At 38.9% G+C, this 12545-nt stretch overlaps 1 protein-coding gene across 1 annotated transcript; it reads right to left on the minus strand.

Moving 5' to 3' along the window:
• Window positions 1–6923: 6923 nt before the first annotated feature.
• On the minus strand, window positions 6924–11283 carry LOC148801192 (MATH domain and coiled-coil domain-containing protein At2g05420-like). Its single transcript, XM_088902074.1, has 6 exons — window positions 11209–11283; window positions 10976–11105; window positions 10262–10431; window positions 8642–8927; window positions 7931–8094; window positions 6924–7209 (listed from the first exon to the last, which is right to left on the minus strand). Exons 1-6 carry the CDS (start codon window positions 11222–11224, stop codon window positions 7046–7048), a joined length of 930 nt encoding a protein of 309 aa, XP_088758200.1. The 5' UTR covers window positions 11225–11283; the 3' UTR covers window positions 6924–7045.
• Between the last annotated feature and the right edge of the window lie 1262 nt (window positions 11284–12545).

Raw genomic sequence — 12545 nt, forward strand, 5'->3', positions numbered from 1 at the left:
GCATGGTAACCAGAGTAATTTTCCATTCATTATTAGTTTCTTTTTGAGCCATGAATTCAGATTTTTTAAGCCAAACAAAAAACGGCGTTGAAATTCATCCAAATCAAAGCAACACACAGCTTAAGCTTTTAGGTTGAATGGTTTATTAATATGGTCAAACCGTCACCTAACCCTTTGTTCGGGTTTAGTTTCTCTAAAACGCATCATTCGCAAACAAAAAAAAAAAACCGTTCACTTGGTCAAAACCTGCTTGACTCAGGCGATTGAATCATTGGCCTGCTTGACTTGGTCCTTAGAGTTACGGAAAACAGGTATTGAGCCTTAGGGAGTCTAGAACTGGGGTTTAAACAATTCGGTTTGGGTTACTGATTCACATCAAACCCACCCAAACTAGACTTGACTTGCCCTAAATAGGTCAATACCCTCTTTTTGGTTGTATGATATGAAAAATCTAAAAGCAAATAGGATTAACTTGTTATCCCTCAATGGGATTCCCCAATAGGAACACATCTTTGGGCATGTTACATATCACTATGTATAATGTAGGGCACATCTTTTAAACATACCCCCTAAATTTTAGAAAATTGACTTACCTCTATTGTTTAGAAATTTCCTTACATTATATTTGTTTGGGGTGGAAAATCGAACTAGGGTAAACTTTATACCCGGTTTGATTTTAAATGTGTTTGGTAAACATGTAATTTTACACCGAAAATCAGTGTAAAAATTCATTTTGAATTTTCTTTACATCAATAATCGATGTAATAGATATATCAAAATTATCGATTTAAATTTAACGTCTCTTTCTTCCTCTATCTCTCTCTTCTTCTTCTCCTTCTCTCTCGCTTGTTCTCTCTCTCTCTCTCTCTCTCTTCTTCTTCTTCCCCTTTTTTTTTCTTTCTCTTTCCGTCACCGCCGCTGCAACCAGCGGCAGATCTGAACCCACCTCCGAAGGGAGAGCCAGAGAGGACCCAGTTGATCCCTTCGGCTGCGGCTGGCTCCGTTGTGAGTGATTTCTCTCTCTTCTCCTCTCTTCTTCTTCTCCCCCCCCCCCCTTTTCTCTTTCCCCCACCTCCGAAGGGAGATCCGGAGAGGACCCAGAAGGAAGAAAAGCGCTAGTCCAGTCGGCCCCTCTGGCTATGACTGGCTCCATTGCGAGTGATCTCTCTCTCTCTCTCTCTCTCTCTCTCAAAGAGAGAATTTCAAAGCAGAAACGCAGAAACAAAGTGGAAGTTTCCAACGTTTCAGAGTGGAAGATTTGCAAGACAGAAGACAGGTTTATTTCAGAGTAGAAACGCATAAATAGAGTGGAAGTTTCCAACGTTTCAGAGTGGAAAATTTGCAAGACAGGAGCCAGGAGAATTTCAAGGAGAACTCTAGTCTTCTACAAAGAAAAATCTAGGTCCGACGAAAGGAAGAGTTTCAGAGCAGAAACAAGTGGAAAGCTTCACTTTTACTCTGTGACAACCAAACGTCATCAATGTAAAAATTCAAATCCATCCGGTTTCATTTTCCATCGACTACTGCACCACCTTTTTCATGGGTGTAAAAATGAATTTACACTTCAAACAAATGCAGCCTTAAAGTATTTGACAATTGACTAAATCCCCCCCCCCCTCCCCCAATATTGTTAGCATCCGTTAATGGAAAGATGGATAAGACTATTGTCTTTATCATTCTTATTTAAATTTTCAAAATTAAATATTTGAATAACACCTTGTTCGTCTTTCTCCTCATGGCAAACTTTCTTTTTGACAAAGTTTTTCAATGGATAGAGATGTCCAATGAAACCATCTCCAACCCAAAATCATGATGGGCCATCTCCATGTCAGCAGGGGTCCTTTAGTGATTGAAAGCGATAACAAAGTTTTAGTGCAGGCTCTAGCTTCAAAGAATCCGTTTGGGGCTTTTGATGCTTTTTTTATTCATAAAGATATTTTGGACGAATGTAAAGACCTGGACTTATCTATTGTCTTTATAATTTTTTCCTAGTCACCAAGTCAAACAAAGTCTCCTATCCCTAAATTGGTGTAATGTGTTGTATTGGTTTTCTTTTTCTTAAGGTGGAGTTGAGAGTGTCTCAAAGAGTTCATCTGTTATCAGGCTAAAACAAGGTGGGCTATGTCCTCCCCTATATTTGCTTTTTTCTATGATGCATAATAAAATTTTTATATGGCCTACTCCACCTAGAGTAAAGTTTTGGGGTAAAATAATAAATAAATAAATACAACAATAATTTTTATTGGTTACCTTCATCAGAATTTTATTTGAATTCTTGTTTCTTTTGCAAGAATAAATTTCTCTGTGATAAATCCAACTCTAGCTCCTTCGACCATTGAAAACCTTACAATGAACTTCCATCAAAAATATCATTTTCTCTTGCAAATAACATGCCATCTGATTATATAGGTTTTAAGGTAACAAAAATAAAGAATTCACCCACCATTTGGTGGGAATAAAGAAGAGGAAACCATCCACTACCTTAATGATCAAGAACTGAACCAGTGAAAATAGGTCAAAGATATTTCAAAAAGAAAAAAAAAAAGAAACATGTTAAAGAATAAATTGTTTGTCCATATGCAAGAACAAAAGATGTACTTTTAGGTCATTTTCAAGTCTAAATAATTGAAAGTGTGAATTGCTAAAGCCTACCCTAAAGTTTTTTATCATTGTTGAAATGTCCTCTAAAGTTTGGTAACCGTAATCACCTCCCAAGAACTTTTTGACACAGTTGCAACTTGCAAGTAAACCCCCTTGTTAGAATCCTCTAACAAGAAGCACAAAACCAAAATACCCATGCAATTACTTTTAACCGAAATGTTTATTTTCAAATTTTTTCTTGATATCAACCACTACCCCAACCCTTCTATTCTCTTTTCCAAAATTGATTTATTTTCCAAATTTATCTTTCCTATCAATTACTTAGTGGTAAAAGTGCAACTTCAAACTCTTTCTTTCGTTGTTCATAAAGTTCGTATTATTTTTTCTATATAAATCAGCCTCGATATCAATAATAACTGCATGGGCATTTTGGACATTTTCGTCCCTTTTGTTAGAGTATTTTACAAAGGGGGTCTACTTGCAACCATGTCAGAACTTTCAGGGGAGGTGGTTGCAATTATCAAACTTCAGGGGACGTTTGAGCAATAGTCATAAACTTCAAGGGAGGCTTTAGCAATTACCATGGCTTGTTTTCCAATTATTGAACAAAAAGACGGGCTTTTGTGTAACAAGCATTAATGGGAATGTAAATGATGTTTTTGCCATTGGCTTATTTTGCAATTATGAACAAATAAAAGTGAGCTTTGTGTCTTTTCCTAAGGGAAAATTCCCAATCAGTATCTTGTACTTTTGCTTGAGTGACAATTTAGTCCCCGAACTTTAAAATGTGATAGTCTAGTACCCGAACTTTCGAAGCACAACAATCTAATACTTGCCATTAAGCAGTCGTTAAGTGGCATATAAAAAGACACAAATGCCCTTCAAGTGTCATCTAATTTTCTTTATCAACCATCCACTAAAATCAGAACCGACCATCAAATTTGCCATCCCTGCGACAACACTTTTGTCTCTCTCTCAAGCTCATGGTCATGGTTGTGCCTGCCACCATTTTCTCCGAAGCCAAATGCATGAACCGAGATCTCAAGGTGGGCAAATTATGTCGATGAAATTTTTCTTTATCTTGGCGAGAAAGCAAAATGCTAGCACACAATCTAGCAAAAAAAGGGCTATCGGAGTCAGGTGTCTATACTGAAGCAATACCCCTTTGGCTAGCAAATTGGGTGGATTTTCCACCTCCTCTGTAATTTCACTTTGATTATAATGTTTATCATTCCTACCAAAAAAAATTCTCTATTGCTGCAAAGACATCTGAATAGGTGAAAGAATTAAAGTTGGCTGGTCATAAATTGACCTCAAAGGACGTCGACATCTCATCGCCAACCTAAAAAAAAGAGAGAGAGAGAGAGAGAGAAAGAAACGAAGGAAGGGAAGACTAGTTCACTTTCGAAACCATGGCAGATATGCAAAATGGTTAATCTCTTCATAGTCGACTTCCACCTCGGTTTTAGGCTCCTCATTGACCTCGCTATCTACTCTTTCAAGAACTGGCTTGAGGGACATTACATCGAAGTCTACCTAGGTAGAGTGACCGGACAAGACAGTCACACAGTTTAAACCCCCTCTTGAGGGTGGCATGATGAACTTCGCTCTAGAGGTACTTTGCCGAATTGTAGAACCCCTTGATGGTTGCATCCCTAATAAGGTAGATGTCCTCGAGCAGATGAATTCACTCTCATGCCCCGATAATCAAGACGGCGAGGTCCTGCGTAAGGCTGCATTCAAACACTTGGGCCCTTCCGGCCTGAGGAGGAAATCGAACCGATGCATACGATTGCGAGCTTATCAAATTAGTCACTCCGGAACAAAAGGAACAATCTACTCCCTTCACCGAGCTGCCCTCAGCTCGGGAGTGGGGGGGAATTGATGAGGGTGGATTTAGCCCTCCAATGGCATCATGACACATGGCATCATGGAACAACTGAATGATACACAGACACCACCAAAGCGATGATTTGGAGTCCCAGATCACGGTTCATCTTCGCCCCGACCTGGCAACCTGCCTTTGCCACTGACCTGGGGACCTCGTCCCCAACTTTGAGCAGCTTGTAGCAGCTCGTCCAGGGCCGACCTATGGCACCTTGTCAATACAGTCGAAGTGACCTTGATGAGGAGCAACCTCCATTGAGGGCTTGCCGACCTGATTGAGGTCTAGGTGGTGACCTACGTGGCATGCTCACCAACCAATTCGGCATGCATATCTCGACACTCCTGAGTTTCTTGAAAGTTGGCCCCCGTAACGAATGTTCTGGAGGAAACTGAACAAGACGCGAAGACTGGTCTACGTGCACGACTACCTCCGAGGACATCGGGCCGGTTAGGCACGTCTTCCCGGAAACCTCGGACACAATGCGTGAAGCCCACACCAAACAATGCCAATATAAGGGCATCTACCTCGGGGACACAAGGTACGCGTGATTAAGTGCATTCTAGCTCTCAAGATTACTGATTTTCAGCTCGCAATTCATCACTAAGTACTAACTTAAGCATCAGAGCGACCTCGCCGGGTTAGCCACCCTGGGTTCTCTGATACTTTCCCTTGTAAATCGACCGACCAACTGAGCATCGACGTCCGAGCTGCCTTCCAACTAGACCTGTTCATGGGCCGGGTAGCCCGACGGGCCGGCCCGGCTCGGCCTGAGCCCCAAATTGGCTTGCGCATGAACTTTAGACCGCAGGCTTAACCTCGGGCCGAAAAGCCCGAGCCCAACTATTTTATAGGTCAGGCTAGGGATTTGTCACAAAAGCCCGGCCCAACACGACATTTTGTATTTTATTGTAAACCCTAGCCGATTAACCTTTCCTATTCCCTCTTTTCATCTTTTTTCTTTCTCTCCTCATTCTCTCTCTCTCTCTCTCTCTCTCTCACACACACACACACACACACACACAGTTCTCACTTGCACGCACTCGCATATTCTCAGGATTCAGGAACCGGCAAACTCAGGCACCAGCGCCAGCTACGCCACTAGTGAACTTAGTCGCCCCTCTCTCCAGCGGTGAATCTTCTCTCTCTCTCTCCACCATTCCTCTCTCTCCTGTCTCCCTCATAATTCTCATTCTCATGCATTGTTGCATATTCTTAGGAACCAGTGAACTCAAGCCTCGGTAGTGGTGAACTCAGTCGCCCTGCATTTCAGCCTCTGTTTGGTCAGGCTTCGGGCTCGGGCCCTGGCTTTTGGCTTTTTATGAGGGCTGGGCTTGGGCCCGAGTTGTAGGCCCGTTGGTCGGGCCTGAAAAAATCTTGTTAATGAAGAGCAAAAGCCCAGCCCAGCCCAGGTCGGGCCTGAAAAAATCTTGTTTCTGATTTTTATTGCTTGTGTTCATCAATGATATATTGAAATGAATTGACTACTATCTTTTTCAAAAAAAAAAAGGAAAAAAAGTGTATTCCTATTAAGAATCCAACATTGGATTTTAAGGAGTCCAGAGTAGGGGCCGTTTTAACTTTTAACAATAATAACACGCCATGCCAGTCATCAAGTGTATAAGCCCTACAACCAGTCAACCTCTCATCACTTCGCATTCATGTAAGGTTAATGGACTAATTTTGGGTTGGATCCGTCCAAACTCCAAATCAAAATCAATTTGGAAGGATTGAATGAATCAATAAAACATATTGAATTGGACCAGTCCAGACTTAATGATCCAAAAATATTTATTGGATTGGATTGGGCCTGGTCCATCTGTAATGGCTTTATATTGGATTAGGTCAAATTGAACAAATATTCGGTCTCTTGATAAAATATAAGAAATTAGGTGTTAGTGGACCAGTATTGGGTTAGAACCAATCTAAATTAAAACCAATTTGAACAGATTGAACAGTATAGACATTGAATGAGGCCATGTTTGAGAGTGCTTATTCAAATAAGCATTTATTTACATTTGGCACCTAGCTTTTTTAAGTGCTTATTATTTTTTAAATAAGCACTTATTTTATATTGGATATTTGGTGGTCTTTTTCTCCAATAAGCTTGTGACTCTTTTGTCTTTCATTTTCTCACAGTTCAAACAAGCACTTATTTTAAATAAGCACTTATTTTTAAGCACTCCCAAACATAATCTTAGACTGGTCCAAAATGGTCCAGAATATTCATTGGATTGGATTGAACCTGATCCATTTATAATAAACTCATACTGCACTAGATCGGATTGGCTAAAACCAATTCAATTGAAAGCAATGGCAAGATAGGCATTTGCATTTGATATATTTTTACATAAGAACAAAAGAAGAATTTTTTTTATTAGGAATATGTTTAGTCGTTGAGGAACAAGATGAACCAGGGGTTTTGCTGAAACAGAGTGGATTTTGAATTGTGTCGCCAATTATACATCATTTGATCATTATACAACTTTAACATGCTTACCCCAGATGGTTTTACAGATATCCATGATTTGTGAAGCTCAAGCTATACATGAAATCAATTCACGACATTTTATCAACTACTGCAATAATAGTAACCTCTGCCTCGAGGATGCAAGTATCATTCACTAGAAAACCCTTTTTTGGGTCTTTGAGATCGTTAAGAGAAACCACATCAAACCAACCCCAGTTACTAGTTGTGGAAACATATTTCTGAAGATTAAGAGCTGCAAAGATTTGGGAAGAATAAAACCCACAGGAGACAGGAGTGAGTGTTACATCCATGTAATGATGATGCTAAAATGGATGAAAGAAACACTAGGGTTAGGGGTGAGCCAAAAAAACCGAAAAACTGAATGGACCAAAAAATCAACTGAAACCGAATTAAAAAATCGGTTAATTAAGTCGATCGATTTGGTTTCGGTTCGAAATTTTTAAAAAATTAAAGGTATCAATTCGGTTTCAGTTAATCAATATAAAAAATTGCGAATCGACCGATATACATACATTTCTATATATTTTATATATTTTATATATATAATTGAGCTTGTTTCATGGGGTAGACAGGCGTTTCCAATTAATAATTGAGCTTACACATAAATCGGTGCTAGAAAAGGGAGTAAGTTTAATCTGAAAATTATTCTATTGGGATAATAGGTTAAGTTAGTTTTGTATTGTGGGATGTATCAACTTGTATCAATATTTAGAGCCTTGATCTGAACAAAATTTGAATAGGGGTTGTATCCAAATTTAATTTGATAGGAAATAATTGACTTGTTACTTAGGTTCAGACTTAATTAGAATCTCAATAAATTTATATACAATTATTATGAATTTACTAAATTAAATATAAAATAAGTAATACATATATATTATACATAAAAATTATATTTATCTAAACGGTGAAAGGAAGATAAAACTAAATAATAAAAGAAATGATGAATTCACCTTTTTCAATGTGTTTTCCATCAAGCTGGTTCACCACCCGTAATTTGCATTTCACATACACTTCCTTGGAAGAGGAAAGGGTTGCTGAATTTGTCAAGGACATAAATGCTGAAAGACTATTGTCCTTCCTGAGCCCATAACCCTTTGGATAAACCAGAATTTTCCTGCGAAAAGAAACAGAAAAAAATTATATATATATACGCTATGAATGAAGGCAAAATCGTAAGGTGCCAATTAACCATGTGGGTTAAGGGTGCAACTTGGGTTGGATTGGGTTTGGAATTTGTTAAATTTCAATGGACCCTTAAGCTCAATATAATTAAAATTCTTTTAACTGGGGAATCCGAGGTCCAAATTTCAAACTTGCATCCCTAATATGGGTGTAACATGGATGGGCTCTGTTGGACTATTCAAGGATGAGGTCCAGGCCCAGCCCAAAAGTTCTGAGGTTTTTAGCATAAGACCGGTCCGAGAATAAAAAGCTCAGCCCATATAAAATTTTGGATTAAACTGGTCCCAGGTCAGGCCTGCCCAAGGTGCAACCCTAAAGGCCTAAACATAAATTAACATACAACAACAAGCAGAAAACTCTAGACCCATTTATGATTTGGGCTGAAAAAATTCCAATATAAGAATGCTGAGAGCAGTGTAAGGTTCAAATAGGGATTCATGCACGTAATGTAATGTCTCATGTCCAACATTAATTTATACCATTTGTAGTCTTCAGCCACAAATTCTTCTGAATAATAAATTTCATTGACTAATTGTGAGAAGTGTTCGATCTTCCAGGTATATGTAGATGGGCTGGTCTGTTTTATCAGAGACAAACATTCGCCTTTTCCTGTATTTTTCATGACAAAAATCTCTACTCCAAACACACATGTATCGTCTACAAGATATCCAAATGAAGAGTCATGGAAGACTGCGAGCTGCAGGAATTGATCAAAACCCCATTCTGTCTTCATCCCATGAAAGCGTCTCACTCTTCCATCAGCATCTAAACACAGCCAATAACGATAATGAATCTTCTTTAATGCACTTACTATATTGGTATATAGAGGTAATATTTAAGCCCTATTTGTTTTTCGATAAGTTACTTATTCGGGTAAATGCAATTATTTGGGTAAATTTTTTTTGAGAAGCACTTACCCAGGTAAGTGCATTTTTCTATGTTCTTTTATTTATCAGATAAATAAGACAATGACTATTTTAGCCATAAAAATCTATTATTAAAAGGGGCATTTTTGTCCCATTCAAGTGTTGGCAACTTTTCTCCTAGGTGGGAAAGTTATTTACCCACCGGGTAAATGATACCCAAGAAAACAAACTTTCCCTGACCCCCACATAAATCTAAAAATAGAATATGGAGTTCTTGATCAATGGGAACCAAAATCTGATTGACCAACTTTCCCCCTCTCAAAATCCAAAAAAAGAATGCCCCTTAAATTGTTCAAACAGAAACACCACTAATGTTGCATTTATAAGGGCAGAACACCAAAGTGCACAACACCTTGTAGAGTGTGGTGTGGGAATTCCCATGGGTTACCCCATAGAGTGAGTCCCACAAGCGCCCCACCACACATCTCAGCCGTGTATTGGGAATATCTCCCCATGACAAGCACCGGAGATGTTCGCAATGCACGCTGAGATGTGTATGTGGGGTGCGCTTTGTGGGACATCATTCTGGACCTATTGATCTAATTGTCTGAAATAGAGGTGTAAATCGGGCTGAACCGGCCCGGCACGACCCAGAATGATAGCAAACAGGTCGTGACAGGCCCAATATGATGGTCCATGCCGTGCTGGACCTAGGGTTTTAGGTCTGTGGGCCAGGCCGGCATGACACAGCCCATATGTACTATTTATATATATTTTATATATATTTATATATAATATATTACATAAATTATAATTATATAATATATTAATAAAATAAGCAATTGTTTTCAATTTTATTATACTAATTTATTTAATTATTGTATATATAAGCAATTGTATACATCAAAATTCATATAAAATTATAATTTTAATTTTTTTTAGTTTTTTAAATAAATAGGCAAAAATAACTTTGGCCCGGCTTGGGCCAAGGCTTGGCCCATGGGCCAGCCCTGCCCACGGCACGGCACGACATGGGTCTGCACGGGCTTGGGCCGTGGGCCGTGCCGTGGGTTATGCCATGCTGGCCCGGCACTGCCCACTTTACACCTGTAGCCGAAATAAGTTATTAGAATTTTTTTTCTGTGGTAATTTGATTTTAAAGGTACTACACCATAAATAAAGAAAAAGTCTAAACGGGTATGAACAAAAAATGGCATTAGGGTGTCAGGTTACCCTCAAGCATCAAGTACTTGTCACGAAGCTGATCATAAAGAAAGAGCTTGAAAATCACTTTGACCTCCCAATCAGAAGGGAGAGAACTTGTTTCTGCAACCGCCAAATACAGTGATAAATGATCCTTCACACCCTTGTTCTTGTTCCCCTTCGGATGGAGAGACAGTTTCCTGCAATAACAATAATCATAATTTCTTTATATAGATTTCCCATTAGGGGGTTTCATAGTCCAATCCAGGCCTAGGGCCACAGGGCCACAGGGCCAACTTTGGCCTTGTCCTGTCCTCTGTCCCTGATCAACTCCATAGCTCAGTGGTTGAGCATTTTGACTTTAAGTTCAGATGGTATTTCTATGTGGGCAAGAGTCATGCTTCAAGAACAATGCTTGAATACAATTTTCACATTCCTTTCGATTCTCAAACCATATTTGGTAATCATATATGATATATAGACTGGACTTGTAACAGGTGATAATTACATCAGTTGGAAGAAGTAATTTGTATTGAAGGGACTAGAAGAGCTCATGAATTGATGAAATGGGATCCATGGAGCTGACCCCATATAGTTGGGAGTCGGGACTGGGATAAGGCATGGATGATGATGAGACTGGACTATTTTCCCTGAATTAAAGTGTTTTAACTTCTATTATAGAAGCTGACTGAGCTCGATTTCATTTAAACAAAAGAAGTGCACGAGGAAGCAAATTAAACAAACCATTTGTAGCCTCCAACTTCAAAATCACAAGAGTTCCATTTATCTATTGAATTCTTGGAAAGGCTCGAAAATGACTGAATCTTGAAGGTGTAATGAATAGGCTTATCTTTCCTAAAGGTTCTTCTGGTTCCTGTAAATTTAGAATAAACAAGATGAGTAAGTTAATTCAAGAAATAACTAATACTACAAACCTGTGATGAATATATCTGTTTTTAGAGAGAGAGAGAGAGAACCATGTTGATTATCCATGAATTTGCAGAGCACAGTTGATAGAAAGCAGTCAAATTGTATTGCCTTCGCAAGGGAGATTTCCTTATTTTGTTAAACATAAATACTAAGCCATTTTGGTACTTTTATTCCTTCTCTACTTTGTTTTCTTTTTTAATTTGGTAATATGCCTTTCTTACTTGTACCGTATGCTCAACTTCTTAACACCCGGGTAAGAAGATGCTTTTCTAGTGTTAAGATATACCTGGACCAATAAAAACCTAATCGCAACTACTTCTCATTTGCTTTACTAATGAATTGATGCGAAGTTGGTAAGTTCTATGCCACTTTGTACCCTACATAGGGTCTGTTTGGGAGGGTTAAGCTGAATATTCAGTTAAGCTGTTTCAGCTGCTTTGAAGGTCTCCAGATAATTTATTCAAAGAGGCTGAAGCGGATAACCTTTCAATTGAATGACTGACTAACAGCCCATTTTAGTCCTCTGGATTTTTCACCAAACATAAGTATATAACTTAGTTTCCGGGACCTTGTGATGCATGGGCTTTATTGAATGAAACTAAAATGGGAAAGGAGTCATTACAAGAAAAACGGTCTAAGCCGGCGGTTTAGACCCGGCGGTCTTTATGACCGCCACTATAGTTCTATCTAAACAGGTGGTTTCAATGGCCGCCACTATAGTGTATTAAATCAAAGTAGAACTATAGATGAACATGGATTAAGTTGATCTAGAGCCAGACTAGGTCATAATGATCATCCCTAACTATGTTTGGTTTGAGGGAAAATGCAAGGAAAGGAAGGGAAAGGTAGGGAAATCTTTATAAACCTTGCATAGGTTACCTTGTCTTTTCCTTCCTTTCCCTATTTTTCTTTCAAACCAAACATAGCCTGAAGAATCCTTATGAAATTTCCAATTGAGCTATTATTAGTTTTCCTATTTTAATTATTTGTATGTGAAATGCAAAGGCTTGTTTTTTTTTTTATAATTTTATGACAAATAACAATTAAATGGAATTTCCATGAGAGCAAATCTCTCTCTCTCTCTCTCTCTCTCTCTCTCTCTCTCCTCTCTTTCATACAATAGGCTAACAATGGGAGCGGTCTATGGAAGGGGTGAGTCCCAAGTCTAGGAATGACAACGGGTCAGGGCAGGAGGTTCCAATTATTGCATACCTCATCCATGACCCTGAACTCAAGTACCCCACTCTATCCTTCCCCCATACCCTAACGGGGCTAAAAATCCCATCCCCATCCCCATCCTTGCATAGAATGGACAAATGGGGAGCCTGAGTTTTGTGTTCAGGCTCGTAAATTTTAGGGCCGGGCTTGGGATTAATACTTTCAG

Source organism: Nelumbo nucifera, chromosome 3 (assembly GCF_055504915.1).
Source record: "Nelumbo nucifera cultivar China Antique chromosome 3, China Antique-T2T, whole genome shotgun sequence".
In the NCBI taxonomy this organism is placed as follows: Eukaryota; Viridiplantae; Streptophyta; class Magnoliopsida; order Proteales; family Nelumbonaceae; genus Nelumbo; species Nelumbo nucifera.

Excerpts from the sequence above, each read along its gene's own strand:
- LOC148801192 (XM_088902074.1), bottom strand. Across the intron at positions 8,095-8,641 it reads GTGGCTGAAGACTACAAATG|GAAAATTCTGGTTTATCCAA; the intron begins GTATAAATTAAT and ends TTCTTTTCGCAG. Across the intron at positions 7,210-7,930 it reads TGGAAAACACATTGAAAAAG|CTCTTAATCTTCAGAAATAT; the intron begins GTGAATTCATCA and ends AAATCTTTGCAG.